Raw genomic sequence first — 23,896 nt, forward strand, 5'->3', positions numbered from 1 at the left:
AATCAATGTACTTTTTATACTGAGCCACGTCCTGGTTTCAAATCTGTGGCATGGGAGAAATGTTGTGTGTTCACTCCCACTGAGCCAGGGGAAGTTACAGGGCTTAGCACAAGCCCTGACGGGGACATTGGTGTGTCTTGAGGGGCTCTCAATTTTACTTCCTTTTGAGCAGCTTCATGTAATGTATTAAGTGACTCTTGCAAGATATTGGAAGTTGAATAACACATTAAAAAAAGTGAGGTTTACTTTAGTTTTAGTTTTATGCCTCGTATTGCAATTTTGTCCTTTGGTACCTTCTGAACATAATGCCTTCATCTTTCTGTCATGTGTAAGAATCAAGTAATGTTTTTGGGTCGTTTGTGTCTGCTTCTGGTATCTACTTCTAGGATGGCAGGAGTTGCTTTTCTTTAATCCTTCTACTTCACTTTACATTTTACTTGATGACTGCTACTCAGCTATATTGTGGTTAATAGTCTGAGTCCAATAGGTTTTCATTTTATATTTTTGATGTTCTCTCCAACCTCAAGAACGTCATGCACATCACAGAGATAATTGTTTTATTAACTTAACTACTCCAAATCTGCAGAGTATTGCAAGGTTTTATACATCTATTCCAAATAAATTATGTAGAAAGTGATCTTTGGCTGTGTTGTGCTTAAGGGCAGTGGAAAAATCATATAGATATTAATTGATGAAGAAAATGTTAGGGTGAATGTTCTTTAAGTTTGAAAACTAAATTTTGTTTTAGGCTTACTAGCCAAGTGTGTACTGGTAAAGTAATTTGACCTATAACTGTTGACATTAAGACTAACTGAAAAACAAGGTGCCATAGCTATATGATTAAATTCTGTCAAGACCTGCACAGGTACATGCAGCTGCTTTGGGGAATGATGCTTTGGCTGCGTAAACTACCAAAGTCACACCATTTGTTTGGGGCTGGTTTGCTCAGTGTCAGTCTGGCAGTTCAGCTACAGAGGCACACAAGCACCAGTGCCCAGGGGCGCTTTCAGGACATATTTAATGTACTAAGTAAATGTAGCTGTTGAAGATGCAGAAAAGAAGCTTCCCTCTAATATGCTTAATTAAAGTATGTGTAAATGCATCAGCGCAACATAAAGCAGAGGTTTTGAGTTTAAATTATGACATATTTAAATTACTCCAAGTTTGACCGTATGATGATGTTAAAGTTGCTGATGCCTGGGCTTCTCCAGGTGTTAGGAATGTGTTCTGTGCTTCAAAAATGTTTTTCATAAGGTAGGTGTGAATTAGACTGTTGACTAAGGGATGGTCGTTTTATAATCCATGTTCCTTCAAAAAAATTGATTTCCAAATTTAAAAAATTGGTTATTTTGGTTTTGTGTAAATACTTAGCTACAGTGATTTGTACTTTTTTTGCAGTTAATAGAACACAGGAATACTAATTTTGGGGAAGCTAGAGGTGTGGTGGAGTTTAATGTGAATGTGAAAATTTGGCACACCTACTGTTTTTTCCACAGCTGTCATAGAAGGGAGTGCTCTGAGTTGACAAGCTGAGATCTTTTCCTGGCAACCTAGGAGTCTCTCAGCTTGTTCCTGTGTGGAGAAATGATTACTACTAGTATTTCAGGAGAACAGAATTTCGCTTTGCTGCAAAAGAAATTCTAAGTTATGGCTGGCTAGTCTCAAAAATGTAAAGTATTTGTCATATATTGAAATATAATAATTAGCACAGATTCTTCAGTGGTGAAAAGAGTAACAAACATAAATGCTTACTATATACCTAATTTGATTGAGAGTCTTAAGCCATTTGTCTTTTCAGTTATAAACAAAGAGGTCAGAATAGTGATTTTCATGGATGCTCTTTCGTTGTGTTATGGGAAAGTGAAGTGCACTTAAGGCAGAGTTCTGACATTTGGCTTGATTTTAGTTGTTTTGGTGATCTTGAGCTGATACAGAAAATGTGAGGGGTCATGCGTTGGTGGCTGTGTTGATGGTCAGGCATGTGATGAGTTAATTCAGTGTGTGACTCATGTTACTGCAGAAATACTGAATGAACTGACGCCATAACTCTTTATTTCCCCCTTAGTGTGCTGGAGAAGAGAACTGGGTGGACAGTCGGACTATTTATGTTGGGCATCGTGAGCCACCTCCAGGCGCTGAAGCGTACATTCCACAGAGATTTCCAGATAATAGAATAGTATCATCAAAGGTACCAATATTTTCTCTCATTCATTGAGATAGATCAACTGAAGTTACTCTGTTTATTTCTTTCAAGATTTTTTTCCTAGGCTTCGGTGTATTTTTCTTTCCACAACTAGCAAAGGTAAAATGAAGATATCTCAGATTTCTTCTAGAGATACTAATTGCTAAGTTGCCTTTAAAATGAACAGAAATAAAATAATTTCTCTCATGTTTATTGTAGTACCTAGTATAGTACAGTCTTTGAGTAATAATGAGCTCTTCAACAAAGAAAAAAGCAATTTTCATTGGAGGCAATTCTGGAGTAAAATAAAATCTTCCTAAAGACAGACTACATCCTTTGTACTCAAAAGCAACACCTTAAAAATTGCTAGAAATAATTTAATTTGTTGAGCACTTAGATTCATCACACTCTCTCCACCATAGGAGTGTCATTCCCTTCAAAAGCTCCTGTTCCTGTGGGGTTTTGTCAACAGTCTTTGTTATTCACATGAAAGTGCATCATACTTGGTGTCTTGATAGTGTAATATGTTTGTGCTGTTTAGAAACCTTCCAGTTGTCCCTTATTTCAATTAATAAGTTTTAAACACTTTCATAAACTCCAGCAGCTTTTTATGAGCAGTTGGGCTGCTGGTACTTCCCAGCTGGTTTGCTTTAGCCAAAGGTTTATACTACAGAGGGATAGAAATCTGAATGCTTGCAGGTGATTTATGGCTTACAACTCAGTAACTCCCAAGTTTGCAATATACTTAGATTTTAATCTTCATGAGCTCACACCTTCAGTTAATGTGAAATAATCAATTGAAAATAATCTCTCCTTTACTGCGAATTTCTTTTTTAGTAGTCTCAAATCCCGAGTCATTTTAAGAACCTTGGTACCATTGTGGTCTCAAGGAACTGAATGATTACCCTCATAGACCTGAACACTTGCCTGCCATTAACATTATGAAAGCCAGACTTTTCACAAATGGTGTGTCAGTTCTCATGTGAGATTTTCTATTTACTACCTTCTTACCATACTTCATTCAAAGAAAGTGTACTAAGAAGCAGTGTAGTATTTAGGCATCTTTAATTAGATGGAATGCTTGAAAGGTAAGGCAGATGAAGTACAGTCAGACTGGTATAGTGGGAAATCTTGTGCTCTACGCATTGATTTGTATTGCCTTTTCAATTATGGCAGAGTAAACGCACTTAATGCAAGTTTTTGTACTCCTGTGACAATTTTCTTATTTTTTTTAATCTCACCTGAGATTAAAGATGACGGGGTTTTTTTGTCTCATCTGAGATGTATGTAAATAAAGCCATTGAAGGTACTGCTGCTACTTTTCTTGAAATAAAAACACTGTTCAACTATGTTTTGACATCTTCTGTGATTATTAAGTTAATGGAAGTAGCAAGTTGCTTTGATTAGCAGAGCAAGATTTTTAAAGTATGACTTAAATATGCATTGAACTGGGGAATCCCTGCCAGCAGTTAGTAAATACGTATGACTTCAACCAGTTCAGGATAGAGACTTCACTATATTTTTATTTGGATATAAAGCATATTCAGTTAAATGTTTTAAATGTTAAACTATTTAGCTGTGACCTGTATCTGTTTCTGTAAATAAACAAAAAATACTAGCGGAAGGACATACTTTTATATATACATGATGTTTCTGTTTTTCTGTTTGTTGATTAAACTTATCCCATTTAAAAAAATAAAACATAGGTTGTCTTTGTGGAAGTAAATACAGTGGTGATATTTCAGGAGGGAACAGAGTTCATGTAAATGCTTTGTAATATTGAACAGTTCCTTAGACTGCTGAAAGCTGTTTTGATGACTGTTGCCTGTGTATGAGAACTTCCCATGCTGTCCCTTTCAAGTAAACTGTTATTCCCATGCTCCATCCCAGACAGCCTAAATAAAGCACCACTGTGACTCAGTAGCATTTGTTCTGGTTCTGTGAGCTGCTGCCTCTTACCCTTTCACCCATCCTTGGCCCTTGCTCGCTTATGGACCCTCTGGAGGGGGCACCTACTACAGCATAGGGAACGCAGACGTGAATTTCTTACTAAAGCTCAAAGGTGCAAAATTAAGATGGCAAATCCATAATTGTTAGAGTAGAGTAAAAGTACATGTGCTCTCAAGCGTATTGCATGATGTTACCTCAGCCATGAAGGGTACTTCCTTCTTCCTTCATCAGCAAGACAGTAGCTTTCAGTGGGGCATTGATAGGTTTTTAGTGCTTACATAAAGATGTATGATTGCTCTTCAAGGATGAGGAACTCCAAACTCCAAGTACAGGCTTTACCAATTTAAGACAAAGTTTCTAAAAAGGGTAGTTGAAAAGCATGAGGAAATGTCATCAATTAGTCTGTGTGCTGTTTTACTAAAAAAATTCATAATGCTCTGAAAAAGACTTCAGCTTGCAGTAATATGAACCTTAGACTTTACTGGCCCTTCCAAGGGTACACACTTTGCTGTGCTTCACCAGAGGCTTCCTTGTGTCAGCAGGGTAATACTTTGATTCAAGTGCAGAGGGATATTTCATGTACATTGCAGTGTCACTGTGGTTAATGCTCTGTATGTTTAATGATACATTCCTGATTGTGAAAAATGATACAGGGACAGGCCTTGGCTAGACAGAAGTATTCCATTGGTTTGATGTGTTAATTCAATTATGATATTAACAATATATTGCAAAAAGTGTATTTTGAAGTAATAAAAGACAAAAAAACCCTCCTGCCTTTTGGATTGTACATGCAGTTCCTTTTACATTCTGGAGACAGTGACCTTTGTACTATGTATCTTTTTGTTGATTTAACTTTTAGCTACTTCAGCTACTTTGGATGTTGGCCTTTGAAGTGGCTGTTATGTGCCCTTGATTGAATTTATCACATGACAGTGCTGCAGCATGGAAAAATATCAGCTGGTAGAAAAACCCCAACGTTTTAAACACAGAAGAAAGAAAGTAATTGAATTGGTAGGGAGGTGGCTTGCTTTCTTCGGAATAAAATTATACACATTTTGTTACTATTTACTTTTTGGTAGAATTTACAGATTCAAAGGAAACTAAGTAAAATAGGCAGCCATAGCAGCTACCAAAATTTGTTGAGAAACAACCTGTTTTCCTTCTGAAACAGGATTTTACTTTTTGAAAAAAACTGATAAATTATAAAATAACTTTTTAGTACAGAATTTTCTTAAGGTTCAGGCTTCATGTTATTGTGCTGGGAGTATGATTTTGTATTTAGTAGTCTTTAATGGATTTCTCCTCTGTGAATTCCTTCAATATCTTTTAAACCCATGTAAATTCTCAGAACTGTTCAACTGTAGAAATGTTTGCCAAAAGAAACTGAGCTTTCATTTTAAAACTTCCTGCTAATTTGAGTTCGTATTCCAAATCCTCGGATCTCACAATGACTGTTATCCCGTTTATAATCTTGTTTCTGTTGGTGGTGTTCTACCATATTCTTTTCCAAGAGGAATAGCCTTAACCTGTTTAATAATTTTGGGTGAAAGCTGCTCCATACCTTTGCTCAGGTTTGGTCTGCATCTTTTCCCAAGCCAGTGGAATCATGCACAGATCGTTCAATACATAGCCAGCTATGGATTTATGTAATGGCATGGTGATGGTTTTAGCTTGTTGTTAATTTAATATTTTTCAATATCCAAATTCCCTTTTCTTGAAGGTAATCTAACACCTTTACAGAATTGCTCTGCTTCAAGGAGCTCATTTGTTGACAAAGTAGGGATCTCCACTTCTTGTTCTACTTGAATCAATTAATTGAAGACTGATTGGGTGTGTGCATTTCTCTTGAACAGAGGGAAAAATTGTACTGAAAAAAATTTTTTTTTTTTTGAGGCAACAACATGGAGTTCATAGGGACATACTTAATTACAGCTGCTTATGGCTTTTGGAAAAAAACTAACCCCCTAAAAAAACCACTTAAAGAAAGAGACACAAGTAAGAATCTGAAATTCCTGGATAGGAGTAGCCTGTTTAATGAGAGCTGAGAGAATTTCCTGTCTGTCAGAGGCACCTGGCAAAATTAGAAAATCCATGAACTTCAGGCAGAACAGATTCCAACCTCCCCCCCAACCCCCCCCCCCCCCCCCCCCCAATACCACCCGTGGAGGAAGTTGGGTTAAGGAGACTTACAAAGGCTTTTACTCTTCATTTCAGTTTGTGGGTAATCAACACACAGTATTTTGCCTTTGTGATCCTGTCCAGCTGCAAACTCTTACTGTATAATTTAATAAAGAGAAATTTTACTGCGACAGAGCCCGCTTATTCCTGGGTCACCAGCATAACTGCAGGTAGCAGGGCTTATGGTCCCAGAAGATGATACTGAAGAGTAGTGGGATATTACTCTTGCACGAAATACAAGATTGACTCTACAGTGGATGCAGAACTATTACTTGAAGAATTTGCCCTAAAGAGATGTCACTAGAATTAAGTTACACATGAAATTACAAAGCACTCATTTGGGCTGTAGCTTTATTTCCTGTTCTTCCTTATAGAAAATTAGTGAGTTGAACTCAGATAGGAGAACAGTACCACTGTTATTTCCTACTTTATAATGCTGTATGCTATATTCATGGATCAGAAGTGATCCTGGTTTTGTTGCACAAATGATGCAGTCTTCTGTTGTCTGCGTATTTCCTTAGGACTTTTCATTAAATACTGATCCAAACATAGATTTCTGTGATAGTGGCCCGAGACAATAATGCTGTGTTTTGGAAATCTTATACATTGCAAGGGAAACCTTAGCTACCTTCAGTGCTAATCTGATTGAGATGACTCACAATTAATCTCAGTGACTAATAGTTTAATGAAGTTAAGTAATTTTGACATGTTTCAGCAGATGTTGAAATATTCCTTTCTTTCAGCAGAAATACATGCCCTTGTGCTGTACCTCTTCCCTGCAGCACTCACTCATAGGGCTATTATAAACACACAGAGACTGGATCTGCTCTGATTTCTCATTTTGTTGCCACATTTAGAAGAGATATTAATACTGAATCTTAAGGAAATACTAAACCACCTCTATCAAGATGAGCCACTTGGAACCCAGCAGCGACCTAGGCTCTCTCACGCTTTCCAAGGTGATGCTTCACAACTGGAAGCATTGTCTGGCCTCTCTAGGGCCATGACAGAGCAGTTTCAAGATGACGAGTTCAAGCACAGCCCTGAGCAATGGTATTTGAAAGTCAGAAAAGCATCAAAAGCCCACAGTGGAAAGAGGCATGGTCATGTGTTTGTGAAGCCAATATATAATTGTGTAGCATACTCAGGCCAAAGAGGGTGGGTAGACAGAAATGTGCATGGGACAGGGACTAATCCAGGGAGTGTTGTGTGTGCCTTTTACTGATCTACTCTGAAAGCAGCTGTAACACAGCTCTCCATTTCTGCCTGGGTAATCCCCTGACTCCCAGCCACAATGGGGGAAGCAGGAGGTCAGATCCCATGCTACAAGGGCTGAAGAGTCAGATGTGCCCAGCCCTCCCAGAGACTCAGTGGGGCAGGAGCTGTTAGAGATGAAAAGGGTAAATGGACTTGGCTGGCAGTAAAGCTTAAATGCTTCTGAATCAAGTGGACTCTCAAGGGGCCAACTCAGGGATCTCAATACCTGAGCTGCAATGGGAGTGCATGAGTGTGCCCTTCTTCCAGGCACAAGAAAACAATTTCCTTCTGGGGATAATTGTCAGTGCCTGGAGAGAGCAAGGAAAAGCTCTTCTTGGCTCTTGATGATCCTGCTCAATGTGGGATTTCCAGGTCAGAGGCTCTTTGCAACCTCCCTTATATTCCTTGTGTTCCCAGGAGAAGCTATTTACCCTTCCCATGGCTCAGTCCAGGGTTATTAGCAATATTTTATTCTGCTGGTACTGCCCCTAACAGAGCCTTTTAAGTTTTTTGTATCAGCGTGGAGTCTTCATGCAGTGAAAGAAGCAGAAGAAGGAAGGAAAACAACAGGTCCAAACCTAAGGTCAGGGAAGACAGGTGTAATTCTCTTTACAAATGAGAGAGTGAAGCTTGCTTGCTGTCAAATGCTCTTTCTTCCGTTTTCCTTGTATTCTCTGTGACTTCTGTCTTCAGTCAGTCATCCTTGCTGTAAAGTTTTTTTTTCTTTCTTAAAATTAGAATTACATAATTACAGATGCTAGGGGATTTCTTTGTCAGAGGAATTCCTGTAGTTAATAGCCTCTGTTTGATAAGACTGAGAGTTGCTGAACAGAGACTACTAAAAATAGACTTGTTTGTAAGAGAAATCTTGCTTTATGCCAAAATATGTGGTTTTGTTCATCAAGTGTACCACTTGATCTAACTTCCACAAATCGGTTTCATTTTTGCACTCTCTGAACGTGGTGGTGGCTGTTATTCGCTTGTAAAAGCCTTACATGTAGCAGAGGTGTCACTGATCCCTGTGTTGTGAATGACCTTGTGATGTGGAGAAACAAGAGTAATAAACACTGTGCAGATGGTGCATATGTTAATACTTTTGTTAAAATATTGTCCTTCTGCATTCATTCCAAATTGTCATAAATATGGCACAACACTTTCCAAAATACTCAAATTCTGTCGAGTAGCATATAAGCACAGAAGTCTGATTTTTTTTTTTTTTTTTTTTTTTTTTTTTTTTTTTTTTTTTTCTTTTTTGCTTTGAGTTGAAGTCTGGATATTAGTTTAATACATTAAAGAATATAGATGAGTTCTGCTGTAAACTTCCTATATGTTTATAAGCAAGTCACTTAAGTTAGACAAGACACACTCTCAACTCACTTCTTATGATTTCAGGTAATTATTTCTTTCCTGGTTTTTTTATACCCTCTGCTATAGTTTTCTCTACCTGTTCTTTTTATAGATAGATAAATCGTGTTTCAAAAAAGTAATATATTTATATATATTTATAAATAAGACTACCTTTAAAGAAACTGAAACTTTTCATCAGATAGCTTTTTCAGTTATTCTATTGAAGAGGACTACCTGTACATATATATGTAATATTTATGTTGTTTTAATAACATAATACTATGTAAGGTGGTGTTATATGTAGTCTTATGTCCAGTACCTAAAAGGAGACTACAAAAAAGCTGGAGAGGGACTTTTTACAAGGGTGTTAAATAAAGGACAAGGGAGGAGGACCTGAAGCTGAAAGAAGGCTGGTGTAGATTTAGCTTGAGGATGGTGAGGCACTGGAACAGGTTGTCCAGAGATTATGTAAATGCTGCATCTCTGGAAGCGTTCAAGGTTGTTTTGGATGGGGCTCGGAGCGACCTGGTCAAGTGGTGGGTGTCCCTGCTCATGGCAGGGAGGTTGGCACTAGATGCTTGAGAAGATCTTGAACATCCTTTTCCACCCAAACCATTCTTTGATATGCACAAATGCCTGCAATCAGGCTTTTAAATTGCAGCTTTAAGAATGCATTGTTTCTTGGTAATTGATATAAAAATGTATACATTAAAAATACTGAAGTCACTATGGATGCAAATGACTGCAAGATCAACTTTTCTCTATGGTACCCTGATTTTATTATCTTCAGGATGGATTTTGTTTTGCAAAAGGGATGAAAATCATTGTAGGAAGATGTCTGTGAACCTGGACTAAACCAATATAGTAGATATTTTTGTTGTAATAGTTTTAAACATTTACAAGAAACAGTCAAGAATGTCGAGTAAAAAGTGAAATTAGGGTGCGTTAGAAGAGAGGTGGTGACTATTTAAAATAAATAATCTGTAAGAAACTGAGGTGTTGACAAAACTCAGTATGAAGTGCTTTTTCTTACAGCTTCAGCTTTTGATGTAAAGTGATTGCTCAAGAAACTCTCTTAAGAAAATATCTCCCTCTTAGGGTGGAAAGAGAAGCTTGAAACATGAGCCAAAACTCTGGCATGCCGATACCAAATGAAAAGGTCAAAATGCAGTGTCAAGAACAAGACTGGCTGCAACAAGGTGTTGTAGCTGAAAGCAAGATGGTATCAGTAAAGAGCAAGATGGAGCCAGAGGCATGGGCAGGAATACTATGGACGTGCTCATGAGTGCAGAAATATACAAGCTCTGCAGGTGGTACTGCGAGTATTAATAGGAAGAAAATCTACTTGAATGATGCTGTTTTGACACCAGATTGATCTTACAGACTCTTGCACGGTGCTTCAGATGCATCTGTTGGCACCATGTGTTCCTCTTTTGGCTGAATGTGTAACTACTACTACTTGGTGTCTGATGTGGTACCTCCCATATGCAAAAAGCACCTATGTGCTCTGGCCTCTACGTCTTTTGTAGTATTTGGAAAAGATCAATTAAGCCATCTCCAACTTGAAAGCTTATGTAAATAGTGTGTAACTGTTTGGATAAGCTTATATCCTTCAGGTGAATTATAGTGTAAAAAAAGGTAGTTTAATATACATAAACTATCTTTCAAGAGTTTGCAAAGAGAATGACTAGAAATTATCTGAAGAAGAGAGATGATATTAGTAACTCCTGGCACAGTAATCTGATGGATTTAATATCATCAGTTTTAATGACTTTCCTTTAAAAATTTTTGTTTTGTTCCTGCCTAGCTAGGGTAGAGAAACTGCCTTGAATGCGGCAGTCATGCGATAAATCTTGTTCTGAGTGCTTCTCTGGCGAGTGATTATGTTGATGTTAAACATTACTTGCCCATTTGTAGATGCTGCTCTGAGCTACTGATGGCTTGGGTAGGGGAAGGTCTGTCTAGACATCTTAGTGTTCTTTCTTGCCTAAACTGCAAAAATCATTACTTCTCTGTTGAAGATGAATGGGCAGAATAAAGATATGCTTAGTATGCCTGAAACCCAGAGTCATAAAGTGCTAAAATTTTTTTCAGATTGAAAATAAAGTTTTAAGAAGTAGTCTGTGTTAAAGAAGCACCCATTTTAGTGAAGCACTTCTCAACCATAAAAGTCATTTGTTCCCATGTTATTCACTTTTATTCACCTAAGAGAGTTGTTGATCAAAGGTGGAGCTGTGGTAGACCACAGCTTGGCAGGGAAAGCAGGGAACTAAGGCTGGAATATGAGATAGGTAGGATACCAAGGGTAAAGGTGAGCAACCTTTTTATGGGTTGTTGCTTTAATTGATTTACTTGTTTCCTCAATCAGATATTTTAAATATCTAGTCCAAGAATAAAATGCTATTACCAGACATTTAGTCAAATAAATATCTGGGAGATTTTAAGTGGAAGTTATAACATAGGAGATTACATTTTCATTTAATGAATGGTGATTTGAGGGACTTGAGTAAATAATCAAACATTTAATGTACGGAAGATCCTTTACCATGGAAAAAATAGTATTTCTATCAAAAGAGCTGAACAGAAAAATAGAAACAATGTTTTTCGATTTTCTTTCCCAGCAGGCAGAGATTCTTAAAAATGAATGGATAAAATTAGAAAACAAAGATAACTTACCTGATAATGAAGAAAATATGCAATTATTGTCATTGAATAGAATACATATGGTTGTCTATCATAAGAGCAGTTTTGAATGGTCAGCATTGTTGTGCAGGGAAAAATAATCAAGTCTAACTTGCTCTCTTTGAAAATTCCGCGGAGCTGAATAATGGAATGGAGTTCAAACTGCATTCCTGTATGTAATGGAGTTCAGACTGCATTCCTGTCTGATGAAAAGTGTTCTGATTGCAAGACTAGAACACTTGATTTTCTAGCTGTTGCATGTCTGCCTGTCCGAGTTTTGGCTTGCTCACAGGTAATTTAATACTGAACTAGCTGTTATGCCGGATTAAGTGGTAATTTAGGACACATTTAGGATAGATACTGATTTTTTGGACACAATAGAAGAAAAACATTTCATTTGTGTGTCTTCCACATGTTCAGGTTTTAACATCCAAGAAGTAAAAAGATCGCTCTATATAATAATCTTTCACATGCATTTAAAGTATTTTTCTCACGGATACTTTTTTGTCTTCAGATGTAATAGAAGTACTTTTCTTCTGGAGCTCTGTCTGTCTTTGCCTTCAGGGCCAAATTCAGAAGATGTCTAGCTCATGGAATTTGGTTATCAGCAAGTATAAGTGCAATCTGCCAAAAGGAGACAAGGCACATTTGTAACAGAGCAAATAAATTAGGATAAGCTTCTTAGCCCATCTTGTTTGAAATGAAAGTTTTATTGGAGTTGTCATTTTATTATGTGTCAAAGGATAATTTGGATAATAAGATGATGCAGTGCTAGTTTTCTCAAGCCATTTTTCAAACCTTTTCACAGAGTTTTAGCTGACATTTTTACATGTGTTCCAATAAGCAGTCCTTGCAAGTTTTTCTGGAGCTACAGAGTGAAATGTGTAAAAAGACTGTAGTTGAACCTGCAGCAGGGCAGGAGATGGGGACTAGATGATATTAAGGTCCTTTATCACTTGTACATGACTTCTTAAATTTGAAGTTCTTACATTTTCTGTTTGCAGCTTTATGTACTGTTTCTTATGTAATTTTACAACACTTGTGATAATTTGTAAGATCAGTACCGATATATGCAGCCACTTACTCATATTCACCACTGTAGTTTATCTCGTGGAGTATTTTTGTGTCCTTGCCAAGGAACAGAAGAGGGGCTGACAGCTTTTATTTGGTTGTCTTGCTATTACTGTGTAGTTAACTCTGAGTGCCACCTATCTCAAGTCATGAACACAATATAAAAGTGAATTAAAAATGGTCTTTGAAATTACTAAGGTGCTTCTAAAATCCATTAATGGCTTTAAATAAACCATTCCATAACTAACTAACTCTGGATACTAACTCTAGACAAGTATTGTTACTAGTTAAAAATTATTACAGTCCCTAGTACAAAGATTATCAGAGTTCAGAAAAATGATACTATTCTGAGAATACATGATTGTCAATTCAGATTCAAATTCATTACATTATTAAACTAAGTAACAAAAACGCTCCTGCCTCTTGCTTAGTTTAATCTTGTCATGTGAGGTATAACATTGAATGTGAATAATATTTCCTCCTCAAAAACTCATACTCTGTGCATTTGTTTTCAGTACACGTTTTGGAACTTTATACCAAAAAATTTGTTTGAGCAATTCAGAAGAATAGCTAACTTCTATTTTCTCATCATTTTCCTTGTTCAGGTAAGCTATCCCCACTTTCCAGTAAGTTCTGTGCTCTTTCTAAAATAGGGAGAAGTTGAAAAAGGTTTTAAAGTTAACTGATATTGATGACCATGGAGGTAAATGTTTGAGCCTAGAAGGCGTTTTACACTGATGATGTGACAAAAGGAGTTTTATTTAATTTTCAGGTTGTCATTGTGAATTTAATCTGAAGAGAATTTGAAAGCATCGCTAGTTGGATGGCAAGACATGTCTTGAAAAAAATCAAAAAGAATGTCTGTAATTTTTATTTCGTAATAAACATCCAGATCAGTAAAACTGTTACTATAAATTTTGTTGATGACAAAATTTTGTTTGTTTTTCAAAAATATTATATTTTATAACAAAATAACATCTTGAGAGCAGTTTACCAAGTGTACTGTGATCAAAGCCTGTGAGAATTGAAATAGGTAATGATATGATGCTTTCTTAGGGAGGTATATACATACTTATTTTTGAAATGAGTTCCATGAATACCTAGTGTGCTGCTTTCTAGGTGTCTTAATTCTGAATCTGTCACAGTCACTTATTGCATTAAATAATAAAAATCTTACTAAGTGAAAAGCTGTATGACTTTGCAGACCAGGTTCTGTAGAAAAAAAGCAATGCAGTTTCCCAGGACAACTTAGATTTTGTCATTTGCACTCCCTCTGTGAATTCTGCCTTTTATTTATATTTGCAGAAGCCCCAGCTCAATATTTCAGAATTTACTCTTTGTGTGCATAAGAACAGCTCTATTGTATAACATGTAAAACTAGTCCCATGCTAATTTCTAATGGTGCTCCATAATTTTGCTTCTGAAGCTGCAGCTTTCCAGTCTAATACGTCCTTAAAGTCTTTCAAGCAAATATTTTTACAAGACATTAGCATCTGATGCTAATGTGTGTGATCTAACCACAGTATTGTATCTTGTAGAATCCAGTTTTCAAATTTTTATCAGTATAGTACGCATTCTTAAAGTTGTATTGAAGCATTGGTTTTTTTCAATTAAAAGTCCTTCATGCCCTCTTCATACTGATGAAATTACTTGAAAAATCTTGCTTGAAAGATTGACCACTTACTTTCACAAAAATATAACCAGAAAATATTTGTTCTTTTTGTTGCAGTTAATTATTGATACACCTACTAGTCCAGTTACAAGTGGACTTCCACTTTTGTTTGTCATCACTGTCACAGCTATCAAACAGGTGAGTAACGTAGTGCACAAAAGTAAAACTAAAGAGAGAATTGGATTAGTTTGGGTCAGCTGTCCAAGGAATGCCCCCTTCCAGCCTCTTGCCCACACCCACCCTGCTGGTCTGCTGTGGAAGAAGGTTGAAGAGAAAGCCTTGATACTGCCACCCTTTAGTAGCAGCCAAAACACTGGGGTGTAACCAAGACTGATACAGCACCAAGTACAGAGCACAGCAGCACAGGACTGCTATGAAGAAAGTAATCTCCACCCCAGATAGATCCAAAACAGAGGATAATTTTGCTTGACCCTTAATAGATAACTTACTTCCTTTACAATCTTTATGCTAAATGCAGACTTCTCCATCATGAGTCTTCAAAGGAGCTGTGGAGAGTTGTGTTTCTCTTCCTTAACAGTGGTAACTATCCATAATTGAGTATATTCTGTAGTTAAATTCAGGACTTCTTGTTGAGCAAAAGTTGTGATACATGCAAGAGCTAGTATTTTAGTGCGGCCATCCCAGTCTTAAGATCTTAAATGTCACTACTTTAAAGTCTTACTGTTAGTAGTAACCTACCAAAGCCTGGGTTATGACATGCTCTGCCTGGTACTATAGTTCTGTTTATTTCCTTGATTTTTCTTCCCAACATCTTGTGTAGATTTTGGGACCTTCTTGAGAAGCTGGACCAGCTCCTGGAAGTATATTACACTAAAGTTATAAAGTCTCTGTGAGTTCCCAGATAATTTTTGAGATCATCCCACGTAGAACTTTTGTTCTACATTAAATTTTCAAATGTGCTCAAGAGCTATAGATCTAAAAATGCTATGGACTACAAGTGGTATTTTCCAGTTCTTGACCACTGATGACTTTGTTAGTCCCAATCTTTGTCATATGGCAGGACCTTTTCAATACCAAGTTGCAGATTCCCTATCCTCTAGTTTGTCTGCTTTTATACAACACTAATTTGTAGAGTAATTGAGCGCTAAAAATAGGATACTCTGCTAAGTTTCTTGAAACAGAATTCTTCACAAGTATGTATTGTATATAAGGTTTAAAGGTTTGGTTTAATTGTATGACAGTCATCAAATATGACAACCTTTTGTCATGTCATCTCTTTATCATCTTGCAGGATAAAGTTCCATTCTTCCAAAATATATTGCCTACACTACTACCTTCTTGTCAACTGCATTTACAAGTACTGTGCACTTCCTCGAGTCAATAGAGCAAGAGATGATCACCTAAATACCAGAAACTTCTACACTTTTGAAACCCTTATTCATCCAAATGTCCTCATTAAAATACATGCTTTTGTTTGACTAATTGTAACCATGAATGCTCTTTTTAATAGATATCCAGCACAACTCTAGTACTGACGTATATCACAATTTCATTTGTTCTAGTGGGAATATTTTTTCCCTTACTGTAATCAAGGATAATTCTTGAAATTTTTCTTACAAGCTAGAGCTATTCTGTGTCTTTATAGCCAAATGTGCATCACTTCATCATTCCATTTCACTGTTTTCTAGGGTTATGAAGATTGGCTGCGACATAAAGCTGACAATGCAATAAATCATTGCCCTGTTCATTTCATTCAGCACGGTAAACTGGTTAGAAAGCAAAGCCGAAAATTAAGAGTAAGTAACTATGACTTAACAGGTTTTGTTAGTCAGGCTTGACTTCAGCCTTCTTGTACACTTCATACATAAAACAAGTTATACATAAATGTAGTATGATGATTTAGCATTTATTGCAATTAATGATTAGACCTATAGTATACTTATTTCTAGTTTTATGCCTTGGAATAAAATACTTTTATAAAATTAAACTCCTAATGAGTTAAACTGTCTAATGAGATTAGATAAATCTCATTTATTATCATCATTCTAAAATTTTATTTTTAGATGTTACTATTGCTGATTTTACCAGGCTGCTTTTCTTAACTGGAATTAACTAATTCCTTTTTTCATTTTTAACTTGGAATTTCTGTCATGGTTTATCTTTTCTCTGTTTCCTGTCCATTGTGATTATCACAGAATCACAGAATGCTTTGGATTGATAGGAACCTTAAAGATCATCTAGTTTCAATTCCTGTGTTGTGGGCAGGGACACTTTGCACTAGACCAGGTTGTTTGGAGCCTTATTCAACCTGGCCTTGAGCACTCTATGGGATGAGCTATAATGGCTCTTATGCACATTAATAATTTATTTAGGCCTGATTGTGACAGTCAGTGCTATGTATTGAGATACATGCATATGTACAGACACAACACATTCCAAATATTTTTTCAAAACCCATTAAATCACAATTTCTTCATTGACCTTATGGATGCTGCTACATTCCCTTTTTGGTATATTTTCAGAAATTATTTTTTGCTGCTTTTTAATTAATTTTTGTGAACAGATGAACTTAACATTATTTTCTTTAGAACTCAGAAAATTTGATAGATACTTGTTTGGAATTTTCTTATTTTTAATGTGTTGGTTTGGATGTCTTTTTCTGCTCTGCTGTTTTTGGGCATAAATGTATCAACAGTGTTCATAGCCTTTCTGCTGTGACCTTCCATTTGAGTGTGATAGCTTCTGCCTAGGGCTTCCTGGTAATAAAAAAAAAAAATAAATCAGGACATCACATGCTTGAGAATTCCAGGTGAGAATTCCAATATTAACTAACCAGTTAAATATTCCAAACAGAAATAGTCAAGTGCCATGCAACTGGATTTTGAATTTTAGTGGTTAATCTGTTGCCCATATTTTCTTAATTTCTCCCGTTTATTGCCTTTCAGAGGGTTTATATTGAGTGACTAAATTATAGGAGAGACAGACCTTGAAAATACTTGCATAAAAAGGGATATCTATGTGTGTTTGTAAATGGGTAGAATTCTCAGATCTATATTACGTGAGAAAACAGACTAGGTTGTATAAAGTAGATCCCTCTGCACCTAAAGCCTGAGGACACTTGATTAAATAAGAAAAAAAAAAAAAGAATTGCTAGAAATGGAGTTCTTTTTCACACAGTCAGAGGATGGCTGAGGTTGGCAGGCGTCTCTGGAGATTTTCTGATCCAGCCCCCAGCTCTAGCAGGGCCTCCAAGAGCTGTTTGCTCAGGACCCCATCTAGACAGGTTTTAAGTCTCACCAAGAATGGAGAGATTCTACTACCTCCCTTGGGCAACTGTTCCAGTGCTCTGTCACCAGTGTGGTGAAAATGAGGTGGACCCTCCCATATTCCAGGTTGCTCTCACTGCTTCAGGGCCTGTCACTTTCCACCAGAAAGAACCTGTCCCTGTCCTGTTTGCATCCTTAGCTGATGTAGTGCAAATGATGAAACACCTTTTAAATTTTATGGAGATGCTATGTACTACTACTTCTATTTGGTTTGGGTTGAGGAAAGTGAGAATTTCATACTTGATTGTTGCAGGTATGCTTATAGAGTTTGTGTTCTCCTGTGCCATGTGTACAATCTGCAATTTTTCGTTGCTGTTGGTTAAGAAAAAGAAAAGGCCTTTTTTGTATCTACAATTACATGAATCTCATTTTTTATAATCATTCTAAAATTTTAGTTTTAGATGTTACTGTTGCTGATTTTTATCAGGCTGTTTTGCTTAAATGAAATTAAGTGACTTCTGCCAACTGCTAAGGATAGTGGAATTTAGCTTTATAAGCATATAACAAGAACAATGATTAAGCTGAGTCTTATTATAATAAATTATGACATAAAAATGTATCAAACAGATGTTGGCCTGCATGAAAAAATGCAAAAATTATGTATTTTTGATGGGATTTTTATTATATTCTTAGAACATGGAGTATGTCTTCACCACTTGTTTAACCTCCAAAAATGTAGGAAAACTCATTTTTCTTGAATGATTTGCAAGAACATTTTGAATTTGTAATTGGTTAGCTGTACTGTTGCAACATTCTAACATGCTGTAAAATATTGCCTATGTTTCCATGAATAAAATTATTTTGCTTACCTTTAAACATGGATAAAAATAGAATGGATTTCTAGTCAAAAATTCTGCTAAAAATGTATCCTGTTTTCATCAGGAGATGAAATTGTTGGCTTTTTCAGCTGTGTCTAAGAGCAGCTCACATCTCCTGATGGTTTTGAAACACTTTTGTTGTATTTAGCTTTAAAACAAGGATTATATCTTCTATCTCTCAAATAATGTTGCAAAACTTAATGCGACAGGACTTGCAGGATGGTTATCCTGAGAGGAAAGCCAGAAACAGTAGATCTCAGTCATTCCACAAGATATAATTCAGTTTTCCAGAGATATTGTTGTAGATCTTTATTCTTGTGGTAAAATCCTGGTGTAAATAAAAATTGTTGAGTTTTCAACATATTTGTGTTAATATAGCTTTTAATTTTGGAATCTTTTAATTTTTGAAATTTAGCCTGCTACATACCTGCATTTTATTTTGTGTTTTTTCCTTAGGTTGGAGATATTGTAATGGTAAAAGAAGATGAAAAATTTCCATGTGATTTAATATTCCTATCGAGTAGTAGAGGAGATGGAACATGTTTCGTTACAACAACTAGTTTGGATGGTGAATCCAGTCACAAAGTAATTAAATATTCTGTTTTCTTTTTAAGGCAAACTTTGCTTTTAATTTTTGACACAGATCACAATATGACTTCATGCTTAAATGTGTAAGCAAGTACACTAATTTGTGTAATTTATGTTTCCACCATCTTACTTAATTTCTGTAAAAGTAATATTATTTTATGAAAAGTTTTAAGACATTTATTTGTGATTTTGTCTGTGTCCAGTATAGGCATGCAGATTACAGTGGTAATACATTAACTTTTTGTACTTAAATGCTTCCATGGTGACCTGATTTATGAATACACTGCAAGGTGCTTGCACATAACTGTGGAATAATAATAAAAATAAAGGTTGGAAAACACCATGTAAGGTGATGCCCAAATTAGGAGCATTTAGATATGCTTCTTATTTGAGTTATGAGCTCTTACATAAAAGTTAGTAAATTTCATGCTGAACTGTGGTGTATGTACAGATTAATGTCTTGCATATCTGTTCTTTTTTATTTTATTCACGTTTTTGTTAATTCCAGACTTACTATGCTGTTCAAGACACAAAGGCATTTCACAATGAACAAGAAATCGATGCACTACATGCTACCATTGAATGTGAACAACCTCAGCCTGACCTTTATAAGTAAGGCTTGTAAATAATTCTTACCTGTTTCATTTAAGGTACCTGAGCAATAAATCATAAAAATATCATAATGAAAAGATACTGACTGCATCTCTCTGGTTAGTGAGCCCCAGAGCGAGCTTGAAGTCAGGTAGGTCTTCCGTCCATACTCCTTTTTGTGCAGGTAGCTCCTTAGGTGTGCTCCGGGTAGTGATTTCCAAAGGGGGATGGCACAAAGCAGTCCAGTGAGGAATGTGGTAAAAATTTTAGAACTTCAGTTTCTTTTTTTTTAATACAAAAATAAGAAATAAAGTAAGCTTTACTAATCCTTAGTATACTTCTTGGTATTGGCACCCATACCCGCTCTGTATGTCACATAGAGTTTGCAAGGTTCTTCAGAGGAAGAGAGTGTTCCATAATATGGAGAAGTTGCCTGTGGCACTCACTCGTTTACTTTCAATTTATTGTAAAGTATTGTCATTTATGTGTACCCAGTTAAATGGATTTACAGATTGTATTATCTAGTTTTAACTAAAATAACACTCACAAAATGCTGAAGTGGCTTAAAAAGACTCTTGCAACGACACTGCAGATTGAAGATAATAGTAACATTCTAGTACAAATGAACAATAAGTAAATGGCAAGCACTTCTAGTCCTGGTAGAGAGCTTTATCACTCACATTACAAAGCAAAGCCACCGTCAGTGAAATCAGATCTGAAAATATGTCAGCCAAAAAAAAAATGAAATTGTTAAGACTACTTGAAATACAGATTTTTGTCTGCTGTTGTTAACCATCAGCCTTACACCACAGGCTTTGAAATGCTAGCTAATGACAGCATGAAGCCATCATGATTAGGAAAACACCTTAATGCAGAGCATGAAGAAAAATGCCTACAGTTGTATAGTCATACAATATTCAAAATTTTACAAAAGTATACACTATTCCACTAAACCTAGTGAGAAATCTTGAAAAGCCTCTTTTGAGGTTTCGTTCTAAACTGTAATACAAAAAGTCCTATACCATTGAGAGAACACTTCTTTTTTTCTGCCACAGTAAAAAATAGCTGAAACAATACACAGGAAACAATATAATGTCAAGCTAAAATGCACTCTCTTGTCAGCAAATACTGTTGGAAGATGCAGAAAAAAACATTGCATATTTCTGAGGTGTGAATACATCTCTTTTCTGTGATCTTGGTGATTAAGAAGCTGGTTTAGAAATCTGCTTGAGAACAGGTTCTTTAGAGTGTCAAGCCCATCACTTGCTTGATCCTTTTTTTAAATACTTGGCTCTCAAAGAGAATGACTGCAAGTTGAAACTCATGCTAGTATAGCTCGTGAAATTCTTTCGGACAGCTGTTGATGCACAAATAATGAAAATGTTTATTGGTAGTCAGCTTGTATCTGCTGATTTTTACTTTAAACTTTACCTCTCAACAAAACACAGTGGTGAATTTTTTTTTTCCAAAGGCACGTGGTTATTTTGTATCATGATGCATCATAACCAGCTGTTCATTATTGTCTTCACATGTGGCCCTACCTTGTTGTATGTTCTCTAAGCAGACAGGTTACCACTCCTCTGAGCCTCAGAGGTTTCCTTTTGGGGTAAGAGGCCCAGCAGTTCAGTCCCCTTTGCGTCAGGTTATCCACTTGGACAGTGGTATTGCAAATACATTGTATCAGGTCTGGTGGGAATGAAGTCCATTCTCTTCACTGACTGTGAAGAGTAGCCAGTGTAGTGTAGTGTTGTTGCTCTGAGACTAAAACAGCGTTAATTGCACACCATGGTTTTAGCTGTTGTTGCCAAATTTTTCTAGTGTCAGACTTTTTGTTCCTAATTTTGCCCCTCCAGCAAATAGGCTGGGGGTGGGCAAGAGGCTGGGTATGTACACAGTCAGCATGGCTGACCTCCATTGACCAGAGGGTCTGTGCCGTATAGTGTCATGCTCAGCAATAAAACCAGGTAGCAGGGAGCAGTCTTCCAAAGCAGTTGTTGCTTAGGGACTGGCTGGACACCGGCAGGCTCATGGAAGGTGGTGAGTGGTTGATTTTGTGTCACTTGGGTTTTTTTCCCTTCACTTATTAAACTGTCAAGATCTTGCTTTTGCTCTTTCAGTTCTCTTCCCTATCCTGCTGGGGGAGGGAAGGAGTGAGAGGCTGATAGGTGCTTAGCTGCTATCCACGGTCAAGCCACTGCATACACATAAAATGTTCTGACAGATATTCAGAGGGAGAATTACTTACTAGCTCTATGCTTTGGTTTGCTTTGGTTTTAAAATAGTTATAGGCTTCAGATGTTGTAAAAGATAGTAATTGCACTGACTTACCTCAGGTGGTTTAGGGAATAAAACTTTATTTCTTGTTCATGGGTCGACTTAGAAGATTTATCCCTAGTTTTATGATCTCTTATACCTCTTTATATGCAAAATTTATGTAAGTTACCATTCTATGTATTTTTGTATTTAGATGTTTAAGTGTTTATGTTCTTGTTCATGTTCTGGATAATTGGAGCCTGTTCAGTTGGAAAATGGTCTGTGTGATACATACTTTCTAGAAAATATTTCTTAAATAATCTATTAGCAGTACGGTTAAATTACTTCTATATTTCCCTTTCAGATTTGTTGGTCGAATAAATGTTTACCATGATAGGAATGAGCCTATTGCAAGGTGGGGAAATCCAGAGTTTCTACACATTTAAATATTTCACAGTTGAAGAAGTATCAATAATGAAAATTACCTTTGGTTTAGCAATGTTGTGCTGCTTTATTCTAGTGATAGAATATTTTTCCCTTAGAAGATACCACTCTGTTATTTCATAAATAATTGATTTTTCATCTTCTAATCATATTTATCTTCTTTAGTATTTTAATGTCTTTATTCAACTTCAGTTTTATCTGAAATGTATTTAGTTTGTGAATGATGTTGATAGGATTTTGACAGCACTTGTACAATACTGCCCCATTAGCATGAGATCTTGGTAGTGCACTAAGCAGTATAAATACTGTCACGTGTGTATTTCATTTTTTTTAGATTTTGAAGTGTTTGAAAGCATGTCAAGTAATTTTTTTGTGTTTAATTTTACTAAGTGTGTTTGTACTTCTGTCTAAAATGTCCATAGTGCTGTGTGTTCAAGAAAGGCAATAACCAACTTGCTGTACCTGATTTTGTTCTGATTCTTGCCACAAAGAGGCAAAGCAATAAGAGGGAAAAGCTGCTTGCTGGGGTGATATCCTAGATCCCAGCATGTGTGGGAAGTTGCTCACTGCTGCCTTCCTAACCTCAGTGTGTCCCTAGATATCTTGTTTTCTGTCACAGTCTGCTGTGGAAACTGTCCATTGATCTGGGTCATTCATGTAACATCGTTCCACTAGTTTCTTGAAACTAGTTTCAGATTTTACATCTGATGATTATTGTACGTATCATGTTCCAAAATACTATTTAAATTTCATTGAGGTCCTTACATTAATTCTTGTATTCATCAATAGATTATTTTACCTATATTTATCAGCATTTTAAAAATGTTTACAGTAAGTATCGAAAATATCTTGTATACCATTTATACTTAAAATAAAATGGAGGAGTGTATTGTCCTGAAGTAGTTCTAACATACAGGACACTATAGTTTATATAACCCTAAAAATAATAGAATTAATATTTTTAAAAATAAGTTCTGTGCAATTAGGATGTTGAGTCTTTATTTGGGTACCTACATATGTGGGGTGCATTGGTTTAAGGCTTGAGCTGTGAAATTGTGAGCTTAATTTTAAGCATCTATTTATCTATTTTTAATTTTCACTTTAAAGTTTTAAATATGCCTTGTAACTTGTTAAAATAAAAGGGTTTTAGTAAAACTGATTTTGTGTTTTATATGACTTCCACATAGGTCTGATGGTATTCTCTAAATGTTTACATTTTGTAATACTTACATTTTGCAGGCCATTAGGATCTGAAAATCTACTTCTTAGAGGAGCCACATTAAAGAACACAGAAAAAATCTTTGGTAAATATTTCTGTTGACTATTTTAATGGACTCTGAAGTAATAAGCAAACACCAAACAAGGTTACAAGCCTACAGTTACTACTGGGCTTATGATTTCTCTTGGGTCACTTGTTTTACAACTTTGTAATATGTTTTAATGTTGTTACATAGAAACATTTTATCAATTGGAAACTGTGACTGGAATAGGATGTAAATGATGCTTAAAATTTCTAAGTACCAAGATAATAAAGACATTTCTAGGTTTGGGTTATCATCTAAATCTGTGGTTTCTT

At 36.1% G+C, this 23,896-nt stretch overlaps 1 protein-coding gene across 5 annotated transcripts in view; it reads left to right on the plus strand.

The window, feature by feature from the left end:
* ATP11A (ATPase phospholipid transporting 11A) overlaps positions 1-23,896 on the plus strand; it is a gene marked incomplete at its 3' end in the record, with an annotated part of 117,650 nt that overhangs the window by 54,826 nt on the left and 38,928 nt on the right. For 4 of the 5 annotated variants that reach the window (XM_083854385.1, XM_083854387.1, XM_083854388.1 and 1 more), the window contains exons 2-9: positions 2,066-2,188; positions 13,183-13,272; positions 14,397-14,477; positions 15,989-16,096; positions 18,901-19,029; positions 19,541-19,644; positions 22,241-22,291; positions 23,560-23,624. In XM_083854385.1, the coding sequence (XP_083710511.1) occupies positions 2,066-2,188; positions 13,183-13,272; positions 14,397-14,477; positions 15,989-16,096; positions 18,901-19,029; positions 19,541-19,644; positions 22,241-22,291; positions 23,560-23,624 (751 nt within the window). The remainder of the gene's footprint in view (positions 1-2,065; positions 2,189-13,182; positions 13,273-14,396; positions 14,478-15,988; positions 16,097-18,900; positions 19,030-19,540; positions 19,645-22,240; positions 22,292-23,559; positions 23,625-23,896) is intronic. The other variant, XM_083854386.1, reaches the window with a different exon arrangement.

The sequence above is a fragment of the Zosterops lateralis genome (genome assembly GCF_965231275.1).
Source record: "Zosterops lateralis genome assembly, chromosome: 2".
In the NCBI taxonomy this organism is placed as follows: Eukaryota; Metazoa; Chordata; class Aves; order Passeriformes; family Zosteropidae; genus Zosterops; species Zosterops lateralis.